Raw genomic sequence first — 25,601 nt, forward strand, 5'->3', positions numbered from 1 at the left:
TAAGATTGAAGAGAAAATTCTATGATTTCAAGATACCTTATATTTTTATGAGACAAAATGAAACTTTAGATTTCTTAGTTAAAACCATTAGATCTTATCACATAATTTTTTTTTGTTTTATTGGTTATTTTATTCTGTTCAGATTATCCATATCATCTCAAACTTAATTAATATAACCATTTTTTGTTATAAAAAAACAGTTTTCTAAATTTCAAGTTCGAAAATAGAATTTTATAGTCGTCATAATCTCTCTACAAACACTATAATCATTTGTGTCCAAACGAGATTTAAATATGAAAATATAGAACTACTTTTTAAACCGGCTGAATTTAGTAGTAGTTTGTTTATTATTTTTCCTAACTCTTACCAACAGTTGATCCAAAACATATCTTTTCCCAAAACATTTCGGCACTATTATTTTTTTTTGAAAAATATAGTTCTTTTTTTCAAGGATATAAGAGTAAAATAATATTTTCATTTTTACTCATTTCATACTTACTTTTTCATTTTATAATATAAATATTTTTTATAAAAACTTTTTTTCAATTTTGTGCAATTTTATTAATTAATAGTGAAATTTTGAAAAATTCATAAAAGTGAATTTAATAATTATTATTAGTTTATAGTTATTGAAAACAGTGAATCAAAAAAATATTTATATTTATAATTAAAATTTAATATTTTATTAATAATTAAAAATTAAAATATATTCTCTATATAAACCACAAGTCACATGACCACTAGAATTTTGACACAAGGCAAAGCTTTACAAATAAAAATTAAAAATCTATGTTAATTAAATATAGTGAAATTAAAAACTAAAAGATCACTAGTCATGTTTTTCCTTCTAAAACTAAAACTACAACAAAATCAAAAACAAAAATTTTAAATATATATTTTATTAATTTTTACAACGAAAACTAAAAACCAAAAACTAAAAACTAAAAACCAAAATCACCATTCGTGTTTTTTTTAAAACTAAAATCTACTGCAAAATCAAAAAACCAAAAACTAAAATCTAAATCCAAAAGCTAAAAACCAAAAGCCAAAAACCAAAATTTAAAATCTAAACAATCATCACCTATTTAATCAGAAAAAGAGAGAAGGTACAAAATTTAATTTAATAACTGTTTATATCTTCTACATCACAACCAAGAAATACCCATCTATTTGTTTTCTTCACACATTTTCCGTTATGTTGTCAAATCTCTATTATTAAATTGTCGTTGACGCATTTGTAACAAGTGCAAACTTTATTTGAACGTCTTTGTTGGTTTGTGTCTTTGTTGGTCTCACTGCAAAGTTTCAACAATGAAGATTCCAAATCCTAAAAAAGAAGAAGAAACACAGAGATTTTCACAGCAACACCAAAAGTCAAGCCACAATCTATAGCAATGGTAAATTATTTTAATTACATAATCAAATTCAAATAAATTTAAAATTTTGCAGAGAAACTAATCATGTATTATGCTGTGTTCTAAAACAAACTCGCAAGTTCTACTAACGGATTTTCAACTTGCTCCAATATGCATGGAAAGCAATGGCTAAATGATATCGCAAATGGTATATGGTATATAAACTCACTGTGTCATAATTTACATGAATCAACTAATTCATGCGTTTGGTTTCAAATTTCAACTACCAACTGAGTTCGATATCATAAAATCATGAAAATTTTAACTCATATCTCATGATTTATTGATGGTGAGAAAACCTCTTTGAAAATAATTTAAATTATATCTACTATTTGCTATCCAGACATATATAACCATCCACGAATAATAAATCAAATAAACTATTTTCAATATATTTTAAAATATTTGTCTTGGTAATATTATAATATGAATTATTGTTTTACCTCTTCCCACTCCTTTTTACAACCCTGAAATTTGAGACACTGTTATTCAGATTCATAGAATATTTGGCCAAAATTAATTTATTTTGACTAAAAACGATGACATGATTAATAATTTTAAAGGCAGTAAAATAGACCCCATGTAGCATGGAGTTATTTATAAACCAAAAGAGGGGTAAAAAGTAAAAAGCTCTATTTTAGATATCAATAATTTACACCGTTACCAAAAAAAATAAAAATAAAAATAATAATTTACACCGTTTCTTAGAAGAAAATTACATACAATACACAGAAAAAGCTAATAGGAAAAAGTGAGCTACTACAATAATTGCCATACAGACATGTTTCTTCCGAAATTAAAAGAAAACTATTTTTTATAATATTTTCAGCATTTTTCTTGACTAAGAAGTAAAAAAAAAAGAAGTCAATAGGAGCACTGAAGTCTATGATCTCTGTCTCTAAGAATCCCAGTGTACAGAGCCATCCTGTTAGCAGGCATGTCGTTTCTACAAACCGAACCGGTCTTCTCCGGTTCAATCACCGGTTCCGGTACGATTCTCCGGAGATGCTCTCTCTTGCGATACTCTTCACCGTTCCCTTTCGGCTCCTTCACATCCTCTGCAAATTTCACCTTCTTCCTCTTCTTCCTCTTCTTCCTCTGTTTCTTTTTTTCCTCTGCATCAACAAAACAAGTTCAGAAAAAAAATTCTACCCGGAGGATGATCGGAGAAGACAAAAGGGTACCTGAAGAAAGACATGAGCGGAGGATCTGTTGATCATGGAGATCTGATGTTTGGTTGGTAGAGAATTGGCGGGAAATCGCCAGAAACAGAGCAGTGCTTGAGAACACCATGGCGGTAGCGATTACGACTCCGTGAGAGCAGCTCAGCATACAAGCCATATGTATGTATGTATGTATGTATCTGTGCTCAAGATCCGGATGAAAAAGACAATAGAAAGAGATGATGTTTAATTTGCACTTTTTAACTTTATCTTTCTTCTGAGTAGAGGTAGAGTAGAGAGGTTGTTGATCAATGAATGAGTTTAAAACGAGAGCATGTGTGTGTTGCAGAGAGATTGGTCGCACCAACAACGTCACGTAAAAAGTACTGCTTGATATTGAACGGTGAGAGATCCCTTCTTGGGTCTGAAATAAATTAATGGGAAAAAGTTCTGACAAAAAATCATAAATTTGGAGTTTCTTTGTGTGCTATTGGAAAAGTTGAAAGAGTGTGAGAGATTGGTGTTTGGTTTAGTAGTCACAGGTTTATAACAAGATTCACTTCATGTATTCATTTATAAGGTAAAAATATATTATAAAATGATTAAACTTATTTACTGTTACATTTTTTGGAGGGGGTTAATTAAACTATGTCCACCTAATTGTTAAAATCTTTTTTCTATAACATAATAAATATCGGATCTTTTAGGTGCAACGAATTTTTGTATAAAATTAAAATTTTATTCACGTTGATTACTTTAGCAAATTAATAATTTTTGTTTGTCATCATCAGTTTGATATCTTTTAATGAGTACTGGTGCTGTTCCCGGGCTACGCCCGGTTATTTTCCATGAAAACGTTAAAGTAGAATACCATATTATATTAAGACATTTGTTGTCTAAATTATGTTAAATATAAAATATTGGTAGAAGTAAAATAATCATTGAATGATAAAAAAGATAGAAAAAGTAATATCGATGGGTATTGGTACTTACTGATACAATGATTATTTTAATTGACGTAGGAAGCATTAATGTAAATTTAAAAACAGTTGACTGTGTCATTTGCTGTCTTGTTATGCCATCAGACTTAGGATCGCAGTTTGTTCCTCTTTTGGAAGCGTTGTATGATATCAATGTCACTGTCAAAGTAAAAGCGCGATCCTGGTGTAGTTGTGAGTGATAGTTTCCCTGTAAAAATGAAATATTTATAAGCATTTAGTTTGACATAAACTTTATGTTTTGTTTGTTACCTTCATGTAACCGTGGAATGATACTTGTGATGATTACGATTTGGTTTTTCCGGGTAGTATACGGTTTAACCCCCTGAAATTAGCTGCCTCGTTGTCCCATATAGTTAGACGTACCACTTTGGATCTGTAAAAATTTATTGTATTATATATTTTTTGGTAAAAACAAATCATATTTAATTAAATGTTAGTACCTGTCTAAACGCAATCCAATGATGATCTTTGTATTTGTGTTGTGGTTATATATATCACTTCCTTGGATGAGGCATATTCCGCCAACAACATCTTTGGAACCAATTTTTTTAAGTTACAAAAATAGAGAATTTATTGGTATGTGAGATAGGTTTTTTTTTTTTTTACCTGGGAGGAAATTGGTGGCACTTGCTAAGCTGATCAACGGTGTAGTGTTGGGGAGAGAATATGTATGAAGGAATTGGTGGAATGTTTTCTCGAATTTGTGTAATAATTGTTGTTTCATTGATATTGATTATGTATAGATGAACGGTAAGCTTGTACCATTGGTTATTGAGAAGAAGATTAAAATATCTAATGTGATAAATTTTCCCTTCCTTGAACCGTTGGTATATTTTGTCAAACGGAGAAAAAGGCACCCTCCCTTGCATTTTTTGTTCTTGTTTAGTGGTTAAAAGCAATCATTTCAAAAGTAGTTGGAGTAAAAAAACATGGTATTTTTTACACAAACCTGGATGTCAAGACAAATGAAAATTGTTCGTAGGAAAGCGTTTTTGTTTTTGTGGTTTGTGATAGGCCACATCCTAATGATCCTAACGATTATTGGTTGTGGTTCGAGGTTGGCGCTTTGGTTTTTATGATCTTCGGCTGTGTGTTCTGCACACATGAGAATGATAATTATTTTGTATTGCCCATCTTTTATTTTTTGTATATTTTTATAAGTGGGTTGAGATTTTTTAGGCGCAGAAAATGCTTTTAAACTTATTTATTTTAGGGGATAATCTTCAATAATTTGGAGTTATTTTATATTATTTTAATCCCAAACGCATAAGTGATGATGTTTTAGCTTTTATTTGTTTGATTTGTCAAACTTTTTTGGTTGTCCAAAGTACAGTCGATCAGTTATATGTATTCTCTGTAGAATCTCAACTCTTGCAAATATATACCAAAAACGCAAACCACAAAATCATACATAAATAATAACCTGAATCTATTGAAAATTTAAGTTTGTTATGAATTATGTTTAGAAGCAGAATAGTCAGTATCATTATTAAGAGCAGATGCTGAGGTCGTAAAACAAAGAAGCAGAAATCATAAATAAGGTGGTGGAATTTTTGACGAAGAGGGTGGTAGATGTGATGGGATTTTCTTGAGTTGAGAGCCTGGAAATTATTTTGAAAAAAATCAGTAAACATAGCTTAGTAATAGGAATCAATTTAATTAGTTAATAGAGTAGGGAGACGTACTTGGAAGTAGCGAGGTATCCATCACCAGGGAAGGAGTTTTAATTCTGAATCATTTCTGGGGGTAGCTCGAATACTGCGTAGCAGGTAAATGTGAATTATTAGATATATAACCACTGTAAGAACCTTCAATGAGATTCTGAGTTTTCAATATCACTTACTCTCATGGGAAGAAGGCGGTTGAAGATTTCTTTGTAAACTATGTTTTTCACTTTTTGTTTGTATGAGTCTTCGCCTTTGATGATTTTTAGTCCTTCTTTGCTTGTTACACGTGAGAGGGCCACGTAGAGCTGACCATGTGCGAAGACCGGTCTAGGTAGATATAGGATAACATCTTTTAAGCTCTGCCCCTGGCTTTTGTTGATTGTCATTGTATAACACAATCTGATAGGAAATTTTCGTCGACGTAAAGTGAACGGTATCTTTGTATCCCCATGCAAGAGGACAATTCTTGGGATCAAAACTTCTTTTCCAATGTGTGAACCAGTAATTATATCTGCCTTAAGCACTCTTTCGCCTATGTGGGTCAGGATCATACGGGTACCATTACATAATCCTTTTGTTTGATTTATGTTTCGCAGAAACATAATCGGGGCCCCAACTTTGAGAGTGAGTTTATGGGATGGCAAGCCTGGAAACTCCATGGAGTTGAGATACTCAATGGCGTATAATGTATCATTTTGGTTAGATTGAGTTTCTGAAACCTCAAAGCTATCGTAACTGTAGTAGTCTTTTGACTCCCCGCCGGTTTTGGAGATTGTATATGCATTAATTTCATCGACTGTATCATTTCGCGGTGTAAGTATAGCTTTATCAGTGTAGGAGCTTTGGGAGGCCTCTATTTGGTTGACATCACCATAAGCAACATCGATAACTTGTTTTAATGACTCATCCTTAGTCTCTTGTACCAATGAGTTTACGACGGTTATCATTTGGTCATGGTAGCCATCATCCTCATCTTCTTGTCCGGATTCTGGACGACCTTCCCCGACCATGAGAAGCCACTCAGAGAACTTTTTCTCGTCCTGATTGACTCACATATTTGTTTTTAAAGAGAACTTGTGGCAGCTATTCCATAGATATGAATGACTTATCGAAGCTAAGACAATATCATCTCTACTACCTTGTGGAATTACTGGTAGGATCAGTCTAAAATCACCACCTAACAAAACTGTTTTGCCGCCAAAAGTTTGATCTTTTGCGGGTGGATTTTTTATAGACATTATGTCTTTCAAACTTTTGTCTAGTGCTTCGAAAGCATGCTTGTGTGTCATAGGTGCCTCACCCCAAATTATGAGGTCCGTTTTCTCGATTAGTTCAGCCAGTATTGTATTTGGTTTGATGTTGCAGAGCTTATTTTCGTCGAGCTTCAAAGGAATATTAAAGCGAGAATGAGCTGTTCTCCCGTTTGGTAGTAGCAATGCGGCTATTCCTGAAGAAACAACCGGGAGAACGATTTGTTTTCTCGAGCAAAGTCTGGATATAATGGTTTGGTATAGGAATGTTTTTCCTGTGCCACCTGCACCATATACAAAGAATAGTTTCCCATCCTTTTTATCAACAGAGTCTAAGATTGATTCGTAAATCGCACGCTGCTCGGCATTAAGTAAGTTTTACTGCCGGTCATGTCTTAGTGTTTCCTCGGCAACATCGTAATCTATTTCTTGGTTCCACAATCTGTTCCCCGATTCTTTTAGCAAAACAGGTTTGATCTTTGGCATATCTTTAATATCATTTAATGAGCGGTCATGCATTCACATCAACTTTTCCACTTCGATTAACGTGTATTGCTCAAGGGTCTCATCATCCAGTTCCAGATTTGTGTGACCCAAGATCCTTTGTCTCTTGTGAAGTATGTCCTCGCTCATTGATTTCCATGAGTGTTCCCATAGGTCTTTAGGGCTTGCAACGAAGCAGTTGGTTAGGAATGTGACAAACATATCTCGGAGTTGGTATGGGGTGGCTGTTCTAGCACCCTCCGACATACTCTCGAGCCATTCAACATCATTGTTCAAATAGCCTCGGGCGTGGCAAACTGATTTGAAGTCAGGGTATTTCACATCGTTAAATGTTTTCAGCTCGTCATAACTCCTAGGACCCTTGATCTTATTAATGAGGATCCTCAAATAATATCGATCTCCTGCTGATGGATGGACAGTGACGATTCGTCCAATGGTTTTTCCTTTCTTACGTTCAGACCAGACTTTGGTATTGTTGTTCCATACGAAATATTCTGGTATTTGCACATAGGTTAGCGTTCGTGCGAACTATGACCTTCTGCATAAGACCATCCATTCAGTAAACATTGTCTTCTCAATACCTGGCTTGCGGATTACACGGCCGAGGTTATCAGTTGCTTTAATTGTGATGTTATGTTCGCCTTCTAGGTGAATGATAAGCTTCTCAACTGATGGCTTTCTTTTGTGTATGTGGAATGCGAAATTCCGCCACATAGACTCGTAAGCTGATAAATACCGAGCATCGATGTAGTCTTGGATCTCATTCCGTTGCTTCATCACTCTTTCTTTTGGTTCCCCAGATGCCACTGTGTCAGAGGTAGTTGCCGGATTTCCTTTTTCTATATCTGCAGATGCTCTGTCAACACCCTTGGTTATGTACTTGAATAAGTACTTCACTGCACTTGTATGATTACACCATTCCACATTAATATGAGCTTCGTACTTCTTTGGGAGCTTAATGTTATGAGGTACAACGAACGTGTTGTTTAGGATTGCCCCATTTTTTACCACATGCTCAGTTTCATTTCGGCGGCGACGATATAATACATACCCTGATTTGTCAATCGAAGTACTCCCATTATACGGCCGTGGATACTTTTTTGTGCACACATTATTTTCCATACAGAGTGACTTCGGATTAATGACACCACATGGACCATGAATCATGTGTTTTGTCACTAAATTGTAAGCTTCTGGGTCTTCTTCTTTGTTTGGGAGCTCTGCTGAAATAATCTCATCTACTTCCTCTGAACTTGGTATTCTGGAAGAGTTTCCAAACCACAATAATATATGCGCATGAGGAAGGCCTCTTTTTTGAAACTATATTTTGTGGAGAGCTGCTGTGTATGGCTTGAAGAAAGTTCCTTTTTTGAAATCCTTGAGTAGCTCATCTAGCTTCATCTTTAATACCCGACATTCAATGTCTGGTCTATCAATGGGGGAGTCTCCACCGTATCTATCAAGATGTTCTTTAATCTCTCTCCAGTTAGGATTGGCCGTCATTGTGATAAACAAATCCGGATTCCCATATTCTCTGCAAATAGCCATCGCATCATGGTATTTCTCAACTAAGTATCGAGGCCCGCCGGTGAAACTTGGCGGCAGTATGAACCTTTGACCAATAATTTTAGCATCGGTGCCACCCTTGCTAACATCATCGAGTACATTACTGTTGATGACATATCCCCTACGATTAGGCCTGCGACTTCACTCGTACTCGGAAGATCGTATTCTTTCCCTTTCCCTTTATCTGAGAGCAACCTAATATTAAACTCTTGCCCGCTGCCTTCGTAGTAGTCGCGCACCCGTCGAAAAATCTTAGCTAAACAGTTATTTTCGGCAATCATCTCGATGAGGCGCGCTAAGGTTGTCTCGTCAAGGTTACCTTCTGTTGAGGTTTGGCCCATCGCATTTAAACGGTTTCTGACTTCGTTTCCCGTATCAAATATATAAAGCTGGAGATATTCGGGGGGACGGCCTTGTCTCGGTATAAGCGAGCCAATTCTATGGTTCCAAGCCTCCCAGAAATGGATGAGCCGAAATCGCAACTGAGCTTCGTGATGACCCAGCGAGAGATCTCTGAAGACCACAAATTTTTCGTCATAATCGGAGGAGACAATCGACTTCCCATTTGGTTTCATCGCCATCGATCGAGTTTCGAGCAGCTCTAGGGTTTAGATTTGTACACGGGAGAAAAAACAATATATAAAGAAGGAGGAAAGGAGGGAGATGAAACGAAACCATTAAGAAGAAATTGATTGCGAAATTGATTGTGAAGAATAGGATGATCAAAACTCAGACGCTACGGTTTCAAGGGGTGAAGACGAAGTGAAATGGGGATGAGGAGAAGAGACTCGCGACTTCGTCTTCGTAGATCTAGGTTTAGATAAAAGACAAAGCCAAAACGACGATAAAGCCGAAACCCATTCGACCCAGACCCGAAAATGAAACAAAGCCCATTCAATCAAATTTGAAGCCCAACCCGAAAATAAAAAGCTGTGATTGGATGATTATTTCTGATGACGTGGACATACTAAATTTTGAGGAAATCTGGCTTTTAGTATTGTGATATACATTACTGCTGACAAAAAAAAATGAGTATATACATTACTAAAATTTATTTGCTATAAAGTTATAGAACAATTTCCGGGTAGCTAACTATCTAAGACCAATTAGTGAACCAGTCAAAGGGAATCCAAACTGGATATATGTAAGGTTACGTTTATATTTAATTATTTATGTTAATTAAAATGAAAATGCTTATTTGAGTAAATGCTTAGGCTACTGTTTCCAAAAACTAAGTGTGCTCTTCGACGTAGTGGTAAGAGTCTCGATTCGGTTCGGGTTTTGGATTTCTAGGATTAGATATTTAAGTTTTATTTTAAAATTAATAAATTTCGGTTTAGATTTGGTTCGGATTTTGGATTTCCAGGACTAGAGATTGAAGTTCCAATTGAAAATTAATAAATTTTGGTTAGGATTCAATTGGGTTTAAGATATCCATTTAAATTATATAAGAAAGAAGTACATAAATTTGAATAATGTATAACCAAATATTTAAAATTATAATTGGTTTGGTCCAGTATTTTGAATATTTTTGGTTATTTTGATATTTATTTATTTTATGTACTTTGGAAAATTCGAAATAATTTTAAGTATTTTAGATATTTTTGAATATAAAAGATCTGAAATAATTTATTTATTTTTAAATATATAATTTTTATGGTATTTTCGGATATTCAAAATATTTTGGTTCAGATTAGAATTGGTTTGAGTTCTGTTCAATTCCGATTTTGGATACTAAATTTTTGGATCTGCTAGAGAAATTTATCCTTTTTAATTCAGGTTTAGTATAAATTTTCAGATCGAATTTAGTTTGGTTCTCGGGATTCTGACATATATTTTGCTTAGCCCATGTATTGAAAATGTTAATAATTTATTGTCGAACAAATTTAGATAGAAAATTAGCTAGGTTTAGCTAATGAGACTAGCGGATTAAACCATATATTTTGAAACACTAACCGTTTTAATAATTTGAGAACCAAATTTTTTGTTCTATGATAATTTCTTTATAGAGCCACAAACATTGAAAACCATATATTTTGAAACTAACCGTTTTAATAATTTGAGAACCAAATTTTTTGTTCTATGATAATTTCTTTATAGAGCCACAAACATTGAAAACATAACCGAAAATATATGGGTCTTTTAAATATTTTGACATTTTGCAAACTATTATTTTAAGTTTTTGAATATAAATATAGAGGAATCACGTTTTTGTCTTTTGGATCATTACAAATATATGGGTCTGTTATATGTTTTCTTTAGTCACTAGATACATTTAGTACGTTTAACACAAATAACTTCAAAATAACTAAAAATCAAGGGAAAATAGGTTGAAGAGAAATATAGGAAGACAAAAACATTATTGATGGAGAAAGATTCTAAAGAGTTCAATGAATCTCTTCCATTCAGTTTTGATTCCATCTCTCTATCATTAACCAAAGCAGGACCTGGCACAGGCTGTTGCCACGTGTCTTATTTCAAAACCTAATTTTGCCGCGTTTAAAGAGTACTAGTCAACCTGTAATTCTTTCGAAACTTCTTGGTAGTGATATGAAAAGACTAGACCAACTTCTCTTCCTTCTTTTGCTTTAGTATTAGTACTTGTTTCCGTGTTCTACATAACTTTCAGTGAAGCCTCCAGATGTTGCAACTCATTTAATTTATATCTAAAATCCTTGTGATCGTAGTGAAATATTTGTGAATTCGATAATTATATATGTATAATAAATAGATTTATCAAGAGATAAGATTTTAGCATCTATCGTTATCGTACGGCAACTTGTCTTTTGGACATTAAGTACTTGAGAGAGAGAGAGAGAGAGAGATCACCAGAAGTTAAAAGTCTTTATAATTTTTAGAGAACGTAAAGAACGAAAGAGATTGTCACATGGGTTGATTGACTTGGATGTCCTAAATAAAATCAACCGCACACCTCTATTTTATTCTTTCCTTCAATTATATTCACATTTATCCACGACTAATTCATATAGTATCAATCCTACCAGAAACGACTGAATCCATTAAACATGTTTTTTTGGGGGGTTGCATTTGTAGACTGATGATTTTACTAAGTACTCTATGATGATTTTACAGTCTCTAATGATTTTAAACCAGCTTTTGTAGACTAGTACCAATTGTGGGGACCTAAACTGATCCAAATCCTCACAGCATCCAAAACCAGCTACTAAGACCATGCATGGTTTGTATAAACGTAAAAGTGAACTAACTATTTTCTTATGATTTTAACAAATTTAATCAAACCCTAAACATAAACAATGATTACAATAAAACAATAGTCCAGAAAATTAAAAGACATAATAGATAAGTTCATAAGAAATTAGCAACAAAATAATTAAGTACCAAAAGGCACAAGACTACATTCTCTCCGCGCGAACGAAAATCAAAAGCATAGCGGTGAAACACAATACCAACGATATTAGAACTTATTGGTAACTAAAGACAATGAAGCTAACTGTTTTATTACAAAAGCTATTGCAGCAGAAGAAAAGAGGAGAGATAGTTATTTATTACCAATAGATACTGCCATAGAACCTTAGGTTGTAAGAATTGGAGGCAGGTAATCAGATTTAGTACCGAGGATACGAGCTTTTGTGTCGGGGAAGCATTCACATCCAGGTAGCTCAGTGATTTCTCCTTGACTAGCAATACCAATCGGGTAGCGAAGTAGATGACCAGGGAGATCATGTTCGAGTGACTCACTTGAGTAAAGATCCCAATACTTATCAGCAATACGGTTAACTTTCTGGACACATTCTTGACTCGATGGATCGAGGAATGTTTCATCGAGCATTCCTAAATGTTCATACCATAATGACATGCGGAATCCATGGATATGACCTCTAGCTGGTTGTCTTATTGAGAGATGGTATGGTTGATAGCCTCCCATTGCTATCTCTGAGTCTCTTGCACCATCCATTGATCTCTGGTTGATATTTGCGGACCCAATGATAATGTACTCATCATCAACTGCAAAATGAGAAGTTAAAGCATCTCGTTTATATCAGAAAAAATAGAGAAATATCTTTGGATAGCACTAAAATATAATTTTATTCCAAAGATACAAATAACATATATTTGGGTTCGGTTTTAATGTTTAGGATTTAGGGATTAGTATCAGGGTGAGTGATTATGGAAAAGATTTAGGATTTGGAGTACATTAATCATTTTAGCTTTTACTTAATAGTAATTTGACTTTTCCTTGTGCCATTTTGTCATAATTTTTCTGTACTATCTAAGGGATTTACCAAAAAAAATTATAAGTTCTTGTAAGAGTTAAAAACACTAACCGATCATCATTTTAGTGTGAACATAGATCATGAAGCGGCGTGCTTCTTGTGCTCGCATATAGTCTGAGTCCGGTTCAGGTTTCTCTGAAGGCACATACTCTCCATCTTTCTTGGTCTCTCGGTTACCGAGACAGAAGAATGTTAGATAATCTCTTGGATCCTCTCCCTCAAGTCCCTTCTCTCTAAGTGCCTTGATCACATCTTTGTACATCATCTCCATTGTTCTCTTCTGCCAATCTAATATAGCTTGGACTGAACCACTCTCAGGAAGCCCTTCAGGCCACATTGGAACAACAGCATAAACCTTAAACTTCTCTCCAGCTTTGATCTTGCTAACAATCTTCAGAGATAGCTCCTTTGGAATCAAATGAAGAGCATTGATCTCCTCAGGTTTGATTCCATCTGCACTCCAAGCAAAGGAGCTTCCAAGGAAGTACTGGTTTTCGATATAGATGAAGTCTTTAGCTCGTCGAATCGCGTGAATGTATGCATCTTGAATACTCCTATCAATTATATTATCTTTACCACTCACAAGACCTGCTTCTGCAGCAGCTTCAGGGGACTCAGGAAACGCAGCTGCTGCACCACCATCTATTGATCTAAACAGCTGAACGTTCCACGAGTCATGATCTTCTGAGAACAGAACAGGAGAAGGAGGGACGATGATATCGTCGAGGTCTCTTATTTTAACCAGAATGTCTTTACCACCTTGTCTACTCCATCTCTGCTCAAAGTTATACAAGACATCCCATGCAATAGGTCCTTCTAGACGACAGTGAATGTCATGCCACGGCTCTCTCGGACCGCCTTTTGTTATGGCCGCCCCAGTGAAGTTCGGTTGATGGAAGTCATCGTGATGCGCAGTGTCCAACGTCCTGAACAAGGAGTGAAACGGGGTGTCGTACCTTCCATCACAAAGATCAAGACCACCAACGAAACTCACAATCCTTCTTGATTTTGTTCTTGCTGTTCCAGGCATTTCGCTGTCCACAACAACAATCTTTTGGTGATGAGTGAACATAGTCGAGACTTGCAAGTTTTGAACTATGCTTCCACCATCATCAGGATTACGAGGACACAGAACACAGTTCACGTCGGTTCCTCTGAAGAAGTTAGCAGTTTCTTCATCATGAGTAGCCATAAGTCCATCTTGTTTCAGCAGATCAACAGATGTTCTATCGTCCCACACAAGCAAGATCACTTTAACACCTTCACTTGCCTTCTTCTTGAGTATCTCACCAATAGTCACGTCTCCTCCTTCTTTAGGCCTCCTTGAGTCTCTCACCAAAGAGATCTCAGTGTAAACAGACCAGCCAGTAATGTAAATCAAATGCTTTGCATTAGTAATGGCATCAAAGATATCCTCCCAACACCGGCCTGCCTCATAGTGTTTCCCTCCAGCTAAAGGAATCTTGGGGACGAAGTTTCCAGGAATGTGAGCATCTTGGTACAAAGAAACTTTGCATCCCTTTCTCTGAGAGAAGAAAGTGTAAGGAACTCCAGGAAACTTAGCACTTTTGATACCACGGTTCCAGTTTTTATCTTTTTCAACACCAAAGTACTGAAGCTTCACATGGATCTTTGATCCTCCTTCAATGGGTTTCTTCTCAGTGTCTAGAATCTCAACCCATCTATCAACTTCCTCTCCGTGGAGAATATCCTCAACGGGGACATAACCTCTTCCTATCAACGTTGCACCGATGGGATTGTCGTCTTTGACAGTGAAGATAACATGTTTGGCCATGTGACCACAGTAGATATGAAATGACTCATGCCATTTTGGGCTTTTTGGTTCGTTTGTTATCTTTCTTGTTCTTCCAACTCTAGCTTTCTCTAGGTCGATTGTAGCATATAGCTGAGTTTCTCCTTTACCAACACCGATCTTTTCTTCTACATTTGCTAGCATCTGAAAAGATTAAAACCAGAAATTAAAGGAAAATTTTGGAATCTAGAACTTACAAATTGCATGGAGTGTTTGTATACATCTTAAAATTGGGATTATCATGGCTTATCATATGATATTCCGACTTAAAACTAGTTCGAGATAAATGGATTAGTTATTTCTCTAACTACCAATTTAAGATTTCTTTCATTCATTAACATTCATATAGATTGTACACCATTGATTAAGTTATCCAACTCGTTTTAGGTTCTTTTATTGTGGACAAAAAAAGTCTTATAAACTGAGACAATACCTTTCCTAAGAAACCTGATCTGCCTCCTTGAGTAGCATGGAGAGCATCGATTTCATAGATTGTAGCGTGTAACCTTCCATGTAACAAAAACTCTTCCATTTTTTCACCTATAAACATCAATAAAATTATAACACATAAGTAAGAGATAGTATTTGTTTCCTCATACATTGGTAATTAAAGCAAATCTTGGATATTAGACAAAATAATTCGAGATCAGAGATTATTTCACCAATTCTCTTAAACTACACCGACCAATACTCAAACTCTGAAGAAATGATCTCGATCAAAATAAAACCGGATCAACAGAGACATTCAAGAACGTAAAACAAATCTGGATGTCACACAAAGATCTATAAGGAATCAAGAAGGGGTGATACCTTTCAACTTTTCAGAGATTGAGAGAGAGATGAGAGAAGCTGGTTTATTAAGAATTCACGATTTTGATCCGAGAAGAAAGCTCTTTGAATGAGAGCTACTTTGTGTGTGTCTGGAGCTGCTGAATATTGTGTGTGATATTAATAGAAGATGAAGCAAAGACGAAACAACTTTTACAAATAAATTTATTAATTAGTATATGTAAAGGTCTGTTACGACGATTCAGCTCCAAAAACCACGCGCAGTGAGTTTAAAGACATGGTCCAAATCACAGGGATTACCGAGAAACGATGACACTTAAGTGTTTTTAGAATCGGTTTGAAAATAGGCCAGAAATTAGGTTTTTTGTTATATGATTTTTTTTTTTAAATTATTTCAGTTTACATAACATATACTAGGAAATTAAATTTCCATGTACATTTATATATTAATTTCTGTGGTACTTTTAAAAAAATTTAGTTGACTCGGTTTGGTTAATTATTCTTCTCCAAGCTGGTTTTTATTGGAATCCGTTTGGTTAAGACCAAACCAATTTACCGAACATAACTGCCTAATGTAATTAAAAAGTCAAATCCCTTACTTGGGCCACAAGTTTTCCGAATCTCTCTCGCAGCTTCGCATTCTCCCGGATTTTCCGGAACTCCATTCTCATCCTCAAACCTCAACCACAAGGCCAACGATCAAACGCGCGTCATACTCTTTTCCAGAAATGGGGAAGAGACCGCCGAACCCATCAGACATCGAAAACGGACTACCACCATTACCACCACCAGCTCGACCTCCGTTTCGCCCTCCCATTCCCGTGCCATGGTACGCATGGCTCGTGCCTCTCATCTTCGCAGCCAACTTCGTCACATTCACCATTACAATGTATGTGAACGATTGTCCCGCGAGATCAGATGAGTGTCTCTTGTTTGATGTCCTTGGAAGGCTTTCGTTTCAACCTATCAAGGAGAATATGCTTCTCGGTCCTTCTATTCCCACGTAAGGACAAGAATAGTTACAACTTGATTATATCCTTATATAGATGATGGATGGCATCTTTGTTGTTGAACTAGGCTGAGAAGGCTTGGAGCTCTTGAGAGGAGACTTGTGGAGGAAGGTGAGAGATGGCGCCTCATCTCTTGCATATGGCTTCACGGTGGACTCCTTCACCTTCTGGCTAACATGATCAGCCTCCTCTGTATCGGAATGCGTCTTGAACAAGAATTCGGATTCTGTGAGAATATTTAAAACCCCTCTATGTTTTTAGGTCGTCATTAAGAACTTGAACTTTGCTGTTATCTACAGTGAGAATCGGAGCCTTGTATGTTCTCTCCGGTCTTGGTGGAAGCCTTATGTCTTGCTTGACAGATTCAAGAGGAGAAAGGGTATCAGTAGGAGCATCTGGCGCCTTGTTCGGGTTACTAGGTGCAATGCTCTCAGAGCTGATCACAAACTGGACAATCTATGAAAATAAGGTGAAAGTTTATCATCTTCAACCTTAATGGTTAAAGCCGGTCATGAACATAATCAAGTGAAGCATTACCATTTGGTCCACAAAGTTTTTTACTTATATATAAACATCGATCCCTAAATTGTTATAATTTCTTTTTACTAAAGTCTAAAGTGTTTAAAATACCTCCCCTCCTCCAATATCTCATGCCGGCTCGGTTTATAATACACTATTGTTTAAACCCACCCCCCCTCTCCCTTCCAAATCTCAGGCAAGCCCGGTTTATGGTACATCATTGAAGGCTGATCTTAATGACTTTTGCAGTGTACCGCACTTATGACATTGATCCTGATCATTGCACTGAACCTAAGTGTTGGATTCTTACCACGTGTGGACAACTCTGCTCATTGTGGAGGATTTCTCGCTGGTTTCTTGCTAGGGTTTGTCCTTCTTCTTCGTCCGCAGTACGGATACGTGAGTCCCGAGTATATTCCTCCTGGTTATGACATGAAACATAAGAAATCAAAATACAAGTGTTATCAGCACTTTTTCAGGTTTACATCTCTAGCCATCCTTCTTGCGGGGTACGTTCACAAAAAAAAAAAAGACTCAATGATTGTCCAAGAAATATGTAAATGATTCACCTTTGTGTTTGAAATCTCTGCAGATTCATTGCGGGATATGCTAAGCTTCTCAGAGAACATACCGTAGGGAGCGAGCCATTCAGGGATGTCAATTAGCATCTTGTAGCCAACCATTGACACATTCTCTGTAAAAGATCATTTCACAAGATCCCAAGATTTTTCCATATTTGATACAAATATCATCATCAGAAAGGTTTATACATTTGACGATTCAAAAGTACTACATATGTAACATGCATGTTCAAAGGCTGTTGTACCTATACAATCTGTATAAGAAAAACATATATTAACTGTAGGAAACATTTTTCATATACTCTGTTGTAGCAAACCAAGATCAAAATCAATGATGTATTCTTAGATCTCACATGAATCAGGCCGACCAAATATAGCCATACCAGTTGTTTGTTACGTATGTTGGATAAGCTTGAAGATATCTTAGGATACAAGTTTCCTATTTTGTGTCATGTTTATCTAAACGAGATTAGGAAATATTTAAAAGGGTTGTTTGATTAGGATTAGGATTTATTTAGTCATATATATAGAGATGCATCTGTGTTTACATCTCTTGTGAATTGTGTGAAGTGATTTTGTGATTTGAGCTTTGAGTGATTAATAAGAGAAGAACTTCTTATTAAGGTTTGTTTGTGATTAAGTATTTGGTATCAGAGCCAAACATATTGACAAACCCTTCGACTTAGATCAACGACGAACGCGTACTAAACCTATTACCATGAGCGACATCAAGGAAGAAAACGAGATGAGTGGCGCAGAGACTAGACCTTCTTCTATACGATTTCCTATGCCAAACTCTACAAATTATACAGTTTGGGCAATGCGTATGAAGATTGCTCTCAAGGTGAACAAAGTGTGGGAAGCCATCGACCCGGGGAACAAGGCTGAGGATAAGAATAACATGGCTATTGCTTTGCTGTTCCAATCCATCCCTGAAGCATTGACGCTTCAGATTGGAGATCACGACACGGCAAAAGCTATGTGGGAGGCAATTAAAGCAAGACATGTCGGCGCAGAGAGAGTGCGAGAAGCAAGGCTCCAAACATTGATGGCGGAATTTGACAGACTCAAGATGAAGCATGAAGATACAATCGATGCCTTTGTTGGCAAGTTATCCGAGATATCTTCAAAAACTGCGTCTCTAGGAGAAACCATCGAAGAATCAAAGCTTGTAAAGAAATTTTTGAAGAGCTTACCAAGGAAAAAGTACATACACATTGTTGCTTCCCTTGAACAAGTTCTTGATCTGAACACAACAAGCTTCGAGGATATTGTTGGTCGTTTGAAACCATACGAGGAAAGAGTTTGTGAAGAAGATGAAGAAAATCAGCAAGATGACCAAGGGAAATTAATGTATGCTAACACGGAATCGCAGCAAGGTAGCTATAATGGCTACGGCGGTCGTGGTACGAGAGGACGCGGAGGTCGCTCTAACTGGCGTGGAAGAGGTCGAGGTCGTGGAAGCTTTCATGCGCAACGAGATGCTTACAAACAGAGCAACGGACATAACCAGGGTCAAGAAAGAGATATATCTCATATCACATGTTTTAGCTGCGATAAGCGTGGCCACTATGCGACTGATTGTCCCGATAAGCTGCTTAAACTATAAGAAACTGCTGAAAACAAGACTCATGATACGGAAGAGGCCGACAAACTGATGATGCATGAAGTTCTCTAACTTAATGAAAAAAGGTGAATCCAAGTGTTTTTGAAACTGAACTTGATATGAAGAACATGTGGTATCTTGAAAATGGAGCAAGCAATCATATGAGTGGGAACCGTTCTTTCTTTGTGAATCTAGATGAGACAATCACATGAAAGGTAAGATTTGGAGACGATTCTCGAATCGATATACGAGGAAAAGGATCTATTCAATTTATCTTCAAAGGAGGCGAGAAGAAGATACTGCACGACATATACTTCATCCCGGACTAAAGAGCAATATCGTTAGTTTGGGACAGGCCACTGAAGCCGGCTGTGAAGTGAGCATGAAAGGTGATGTTTTGATGTTGTACGACAGACTCGGTGGACCAATGGTGAAGACAACTAGAGCGAAGAATAGGCTGTACAAAGTAAGGCTAGAGGTTTATGAAAGCGCGGAATGCTTGAAGATAGTCATGACCGAGTCAAATAAATGGCATGCCCGGCTCGGCCATGTCAACACAGAAACGATGAGGACAATGATCAAAAACAAATTAGTCGTTGGCATCCCAGGCATCGAAGTTGAGAAAGAGACATGTAAGTCATGTCTACTTGGGAAGCAAGTAAGACAACCGTTTCCAAAATCAACTACATTCCGAGCATCACGTCCTCTTGAACTCGTCCACAGAGACCTGTGTGGACCCATCACGCCATCAACCCAATCACGAAAGAGATATGTGTTTGTTCTCATCGATGATCATACTCGCTACATGTGGACTATTTTGTTGTCAGACAAGAGTGAAGCATTTGATAAATTCAAATGTTTCAAGGCGGTAGTAGAACAAGAAATAAAAGGAGAGCTAGGGACGTTTAGAACAGATCGTGGTGGTGAGTTTATGTCACGGGAATTTCAAGAGTATTGCAACAAGAATGGAATAAAACGACATATGACAGCACCGTATTCTCCTCAACAGAATGGGGTTGTACAGAGACGGAACCGAACACTTCTCGAGATGACTAGAAATATCTTGAAGCATATGAACATACCAAATGATATGTGGGGAGAAGCAGTCAGACATGCTACCTATATGATAAATAGGATCACAACAAGGGCCTTGCAGGGAATGACGCCATACAAAGCTCTACGAAGTAAGAAACCGAACCTCTCTCATATTCGAGTATTTGGCTGTGTGTGTCATGCTAGGACAGACACGGTGGGACGAAGAAAACTTGATGATAGGTCGAGAAGATTAGTTCACTTGCGAACCGAACCCGGTTCAAAAGCTTACCGTCTGTTCGATCCGTCTAGCAAGAGAACTATAGTAAGCCGTGATGTTGTTTTTGAAGAAAATCGTGTATGGGACTGGAACAAGACGACTACAAGTCCACTTGAAAGCGACACGTTCTCGGTTGGTTACAATTTAATAAAGGAAGGAGCAGAAGAGAGAGTTTCTGAGTCAAATGATATTAATCAAGTTAACGAAGAAGATGAGTTAGGCGATGAAGAAGACGATAATGTTGAAGCTTCTGAGAGTGGTCAACCTGAAGTACGTAGATCATCCAGAACCGTTAGTAAACCAGCATATCTCGATGACTACATCCTTGTTGCAGAACTAGAGTGCGAACGTATTCATACAGAAAGCCTCTTTACACATCTGCGAAATTGTTTATAATAGCATCTCCTACACATTCAATTTTTATTTCAAAATGGAGTTTAGATTAAAAAAATTTCCAATCTACTTCAAATTTAACTCCATTTTTAAAACATGTTGAACCGGTCCCGAGGCGGTTACACTTACTGCCCCCGTAACTCAGCCGGAGCTGTTTGTGTGTATATATATTGAGCAGAATATATATATATATATATATATATATATAAATATATATATATATATATATACACATACATATCCAGATGAATTACTTTTAAAAATATTTTACCAAGTACGCATCTTTCTTGTAACATTACAATTTCTAGCTCCAGAGTGTATGAAACACATTGAACCAGAGGATAAATAAATAACACATCAAAGACAAACCGAAGATAAGGAATATCAAAAAGAAAAGAAAACATGTAGAATGACCATGGCTCTATTACAATCCTTATGATGAGACAATCCAAACACTTACATAAGCTTCACGTCCTCTATATGGTCGAGAAAAGTGTAAACCTTTTTCCCTCGTATTCCTTGGATTTCAACACTTCTGCTAGTTTTCCTCTGGAGATTGTAGTAAAAAATATAAAAAGGGTCGGATACATATTTGGGAAATAACACAATTTCATTTGTACCAGTCACTCTAACAGAGTATAACGTGTCCTCTCTAACTTCATTACTCAAGATGGGAAACTTGTAAGTATGCTTCGACCATTCTTGTTTGTCGGGGTTTTGTAGAACCCACATGTCAAAACTTATACTGCTCCAAAAGCTATACGACCTTTCCATCATAAGTGAAGCCAATTTACCTTTATAGTTTATCAGAGTTGTTGTAGTATCCACTGCTCCAATGGAACTTTCTCTAACTCTAACATAGTTGTACTTCTCAGATCTAACGTCAAAGCATACAATCATAGAAGCTTTGGAAAGTAATTGATCAGCAGCTTTGTAGTACAAAACACCACTGATGCATACACCACCAGAACTAGGCGAATGAGGTGTACCACATTCAATCGTTCTCCATGACATTTTATCAGTTTCTAATGTCAGAACTTGATGCTCGTCAGAGATTGCATGGTCTACTTCACATTCCCACGTTATTCTCAATACCTTGACTTGTTTCTCAACCGGATCATACCCCAAATAAGTTTTTATCCAACTAAGTACAATATTATAAGAGATGATGAAGCTTCTCGAGAGAGAAGATGATTGTAACAAACTTTTTTTATCTCTTTTATATGGGAAGTTTATTAAAATGACTCAAATTAATTGTGTTATTACTAGAATGACTCATATTTTTTGAAAATTATTAGAATATTTTTCAGGTCGAAATTGCCCTTATCCATAGTTTTAACAAAAAAAATCATTACTAAAGTACCCTTACCATTTGATCGTCGGCAGATTTATTTTCAAAAAAATAAATCTATCGAATAATAAATCTATTTATAAAATCTGTTTAGAAAAAGAAATCTACTGTTAAAGCGGTGTCAGACTTTTTAGAAACGTCAGATTTGTTTCCATGGTAGAGTTAATTGTCCGATTTGAATAGAAAACAGATTTTTTTAATGATATATCTGGCGAATGAGGTAGCAGATTTGTTATAAATGGTAGATTTGTGTGATCGACTTATTTTCTTATGTTCGACTTATTTTCTTATGACAGATTTATATATTCGACTTAAAATGGTTGGTAGACTTTTAAATTTATGTGGTGATAGACTTTTTAATTTATGTTGTGGCAGATTTGTTGACTGAAATCTAGGTTTATGTCAACCAAACTTAATTTAATATTCAATTTCGAACTGGTGAACGTGAAATTCTTTTTCCTTTCCGCCTTGAAATGGGAGCAGGTTTGAAAAAGGATCTTAGAGTGTACATTAATTTCAAATCTGGTTCATTTTTAAGTTAATTAAGATCATAATTAGGTAATTTTTTGGTATCGGTCGTCATCTTTTTCATCTTCTTTTCTTTCTTATCAAGTTGCTCTCTTTCATACTTGTAGCTAAAGAGGAAACTAGATATGAGAACTTTGTGAAAAAATCATACATAATTCTAAACACATGTTCTCTTAAGTGATAAGTACACATGTTCTCTTAAGTGATAAGTATTCGATTTAGTTTGAGACTGGTATTACATTAGATTTGGTGGTATTACATTAGATTTACATGTTGGTCATTTGTCTTTTGTGGTACATTACATTTCATTGTTTTTTTTTCAGAAGTAGGTCCAAACAAGCCTTTATATACATCTGAGATCACACAAGTGAAAGAAACCACATACAAACCTTATACATCCATCCGAGAAAAAGTAAAACCATACAAGTAAGACATCCCCACGAAAGTAACAAAAACCTACCAAATAATACATCCATCCAAGTTAAACGTATTAATAAAACTACTAAATAAAATGATCCAAATTACACGTCCTACAACGGTTAAGATAACATAAAAGTACATCCAACAGCAGCCAGACATTCAATGTACTTCATCTTTCATCTTCAAAAGTAAAACACTAGAATTAATGGAAAACCAGTATTGTGCTTCTTTTTTCCTCAAATTGCAGAATATTAGTAAGATACCTTTGAAAACACAAGACGTTCCCAACTTATAGGAAATAGCGAATTCTCTTAGGACTCACAAGATCATATACAAAGAATGTATTGTCATTAAATAGCACAGCTACACGCCCTCGGCTGCGATCTCCAGCAACAACATGTGAGAATTTAGTTCTACGTACTTCATCTCTGTGACTATTAAATGCAGATGACTGTCCAGTTGTTACATCCCACCATCTTGTGTTTCCTGATATCTCCCATAACCTGAAAAGAGAGCAAAATATGATTTCCAATGCAGCACTTCAGTTGCAATGTCGTTGCCGTCAAGATACTCACGCTTCCATCATCAAAAGCTGCATACTCTTGCTGGTAGCAAGCTGTCAGGAAGCCGCAGAGTACGAAGCTGGGAACATTCACTTATCTCTGCCAGCTTCGAAACCTTAATCAAACCCAATGTCATAACCAAGCTTAAGAAAAAACATAATCAGTCTCTCGAAGGAATGATGAAATTGGAAATTAGGGTTTTCGAAATTAAACATTCAATCAAACAATATTTGTTAAAAGCATGTAATAAAAACTTGGAATTGCATAGATTTAGCACTTACGGTTTCAATTTTGTCAATTTAAAATTGAACCCAAATAGGAGCTAGGGTTTTCGTGAATCAAAGGGATGACGGCGACTTGAGGAAGACGTGACGAAACGGATGTCGGCTGTGACAGAGAAGATGTTGTTGGGGCCGGAGATGGATAATGAACTTTTGTGTTAATGAAGTAAATGGTGGTTTTGACGTTATAAAAAAAAAATTAAAGGATGGTTTTTTAGTAAATTTGCTTGTTGCTTGTGTCATTCTAGTAATTACAATTTTATATGAATTAGTCTAGTAATTCTTAGTATAATTGGAATCATTCTAAGTAATTCTCCTTTTATTAATATGAAATGTAATCTGAATACAGTTTATATAGTATGATGTTCCTGGTTTACTTAACATATTAAATCAGTACTAAACCACACTAAACCAATACTAAACATTCATCTACTCTAATATTCCCCCTCAAGATGGCAAGAAAATCGATTTTAAAGCCATCTTGCCAACTAGGGATGTTGTGATGGACAAAATTACCCGGCCCGGCCCGAACCCGAAATAAACCCGCCCAAAAAATACCTTACACTAAAAAACCCGAAAATAACTCGGTATCATTAGGGTAACCAGCGAAAAACCCGAAAACGTTAGGGTTACCAACGGGTAACCCGTGAAAAATCCTGCTTTATTGGCTGGTTTTAAAATTTTTGTGGGTTTTTAGTTAAAGCTTTATAGTTTTAAACTAAGTTTATATGTATTGAATATTTAATTTTTAATCATGTTTTGAGCTTTATAGTTTTAAACTAAATTTATACATAGTAAAGAGCCTCATGATATGTTGTTAAACGAGTTCAAACCCACCAACATTGACTTATCTTTTGCAAAATTCAACCTTGATCCAGTTCAGTAGCCACGAACACTCAGATAATCTTTTGCTCTATCGGAATTGTCGTCGTCGCATCGCAGCAGAGAACATATCTGATTTCTTAGATCCAAGATTCGTGACTGTGGGCAGGGAAGAGACAAAACAAAATTAGGGTAAAAGAAAACGTAAAACGATGTTGTTTTACTTAGCTTTCTTTTTTAAAAAAAAAACTCCATCGGGTACCCGAAACCCATAGGTAAACCCGATAGGGTAATTTATAAACCAAGACCCGCCCAAAAAAAAACCCGCAAAATTAAAAAACTGAATATATGGATTTTGGGTTTTAGATTCCAACCGGGTTTAGGGTACCCTATTGGTAAAAACCCATTGATAACATCCCTATTGCCAACAAAAGAATAGAATTGAAGAGAAAATAATTAGTAAAGATATCAGTAATCTGATGAGTGATCTTGACATGAAGAAACTTGATGAAACCTTTGAGAAGCCGTTCACGGACTTGGTGACAATCAAGCTTTATATGCTTCAAGCTCTATATGCTTGGTTCTTTCATGGAAAACAAGGTTAGTGGCTATATGAATAACTGAAGTGGAGTCACAGAAGAAGGGAACTGGTCCATATTGTGGTGCCTGCAACTCGAGCAAAAGACCCAAAAGCCAAATAACCTCTCGTGAACCATATTTCATAGCTCTGTATTCGGGCTCAGCAGAAGAATGAGAGACCGTATGCTGTTTCTTAGACTTCCAGGAGATTA

The 25,601-nt window shown here is 36.0% G+C and overlaps 5 protein-coding genes and 1 long non-coding RNA gene across 7 annotated transcripts; 1 reads left to right on the forward strand and 5 right to left on the reverse strand.

Annotated features, from left to right (window-relative positions):
• Positions 1-2,035: 2,035 nt before the first annotated feature.
• On the reverse strand, positions 2,036-3,229 carry LOC106404669. Its single transcript, XM_022705959.2, has 2 exons — positions 2,600-3,229; positions 2,036-2,530 (listed from the first exon to the last, which is right to left on the reverse strand). The coding sequence occupies exons 1-2, from the start codon at positions 2,754-2,756 to the stop codon at positions 2,280-2,282; spliced, it is 408 nt and encodes a 135-aa protein (XP_022561680.2). The 5' UTR covers positions 2,757-3,229; the 3' UTR covers positions 2,036-2,279.
• A 2,160-nt stretch (positions 3,230-5,389) lies between these two features.
• LOC125588372 (ATP-dependent DNA helicase PIF1-like) lies at positions 5,390-6,256 on the reverse strand. Its single transcript, XM_048759687.1, has one exon. The coding sequence runs from the start codon at positions 6,254-6,256 to the stop codon at positions 5,390-5,392; it is 867 nt and encodes a 288-aa protein (XP_048615644.1).
• Positions 6,257-11,795: 5,539 nt separating this feature from the next.
• Positions 11,796-15,581, reverse strand: LOC106405207 (phospholipase D alpha 2). 2 transcript variants are annotated; one of them, XM_013845790.3, is made up of 4 exons: positions 15,446-15,581; positions 15,069-15,175; positions 12,874-14,779; positions 11,796-12,553 (listed from the first exon to the last, which is right to left on the reverse strand). In XM_013845790.3, the coding sequence occupies exons 2-4, from the start codon at positions 15,165-15,167 to the stop codon at positions 12,120-12,122; spliced, it is 2,439 nt and encodes an 812-aa protein (XP_013701244.2). In that variant the 5' UTR covers positions 15,168-15,175; positions 15,446-15,581; the 3' UTR covers positions 11,796-12,119. The 2 variants fall into 2 exon arrangements, with proteins under 2 accessions (XP_013701244.2, XP_048616630.1); XM_048760673.1 differs by lacking the exon at positions 15,446-15,581 and having other exon boundaries at positions 15,069-15,251.
• A 373-nt stretch (positions 15,582-15,954) lies between these two features.
• Positions 15,955-17,835, forward strand: LOC106404161 (RHOMBOID-like protein 5). Its single transcript, XM_013844903.3, has 5 exons — positions 15,955-16,427; positions 16,502-16,662; positions 16,734-16,903; positions 17,203-17,462; positions 17,546-17,835. Exons 1-5 carry the CDS (start codon positions 16,153-16,155, stop codon positions 17,616-17,618), a joined length of 939 nt encoding a protein of 312 aa, XP_013700357.2. The 5' UTR covers positions 15,955-16,152; the 3' UTR covers positions 17,619-17,835.
• A 3,466-nt stretch (positions 17,836-21,301) lies between these two features.
• Positions 21,302-21,859, reverse strand: LOC125588373 (F-box protein DOR-like). The gene has a single exon (XM_048759688.1). It carries the CDS (start codon positions 21,857-21,859, stop codon positions 21,302-21,304), a length of 558 nt encoding a protein of 185 aa, XP_048615645.1.
• A 1,191-nt stretch (positions 21,860-23,050) lies between these two features.
• Positions 23,051-24,132, reverse strand: LOC125588828. The gene is made up of 2 exons (XR_007324989.1): positions 23,989-24,132; positions 23,051-23,850 (listed from the first exon to the last, which is right to left on the reverse strand). It is a non-coding gene; the product is annotated as an uncharacterized LOC125588828 (long non-coding RNA).
• Between the last annotated feature and the right edge of the window lie 1,469 nt (positions 24,133-25,601).

Source organism: Brassica napus, chromosome C6 (genome assembly GCF_020379485.1).
Source record: "Brassica napus cultivar Da-Ae chromosome C6, Da-Ae, whole genome shotgun sequence".
NCBI lineage: Eukaryota > Viridiplantae > Streptophyta > Magnoliopsida > Brassicales > Brassicaceae > Brassica > Brassica napus.

Coding starts and splice junctions, on each gene's coding strand:
- LOC106404669 (XM_022705959.2), bottom strand. CDS start 2,756: ATGGCTTGTATGCTGAGCTGCTCTCACGGAGTCGTAATCGCTACCGCC. Junction 2,531..2,599: donor CCGCTCATGTCTTTCTTCAG/GTACCCTTTTGT, acceptor TTGTTGATGCAG/AGGAAAAAAAGAAACAGAGG.
- LOC125588372 (XM_048759687.1), bottom strand. CDS start 6,256: ATGGTCGGGGAAGGTCGTCCAGAATCCGGACAAGAAGATGAGGATGAT.
- LOC106405207 (XM_048760673.1), bottom strand. CDS start 15,236: ATGTATGAGGAAACAAATACTATCTCTTACTTATGTGTTATAATTTTA. Junction 14,780..15,068: donor GATCAGGTTTCTTAGGAAAG/GTATTGTCTCAG, acceptor TAATCTTTTCAG/ATGCTAGCAAATGTAGAAGA. Junction 12,554..12,873: donor TCACACTAAAATGATGATCG/GTTAGTGTTTTT, acceptor CTCATTTTGCAG/TTGATGATGAGTACATTATC.
- LOC106404161 (XM_013844903.3), top strand. CDS start 16,153: ATGGGGAAGAGACCGCCGAACCCATCAGACATCGAAAACGGACTACCA. Junction 16,428..16,501: donor CTCGGTCCTTCTATTCCCAC/GTAAGGACAAGA, acceptor TTGTTGAACTAG/GCTGAGAAGGCTTGGAGCTC. Junction 17,463..17,545: donor CTAGCCATCCTTCTTGCGGG/GTACGTTCACAA, acceptor AAATCTCTGCAG/ATTCATTGCGGGATATGCTA.
- LOC125588373 (XM_048759688.1), bottom strand. CDS start 21,859: ATGTCATGGAGAACGATTGAATGTGGTACACCTCATTCGCCTAGTTCT.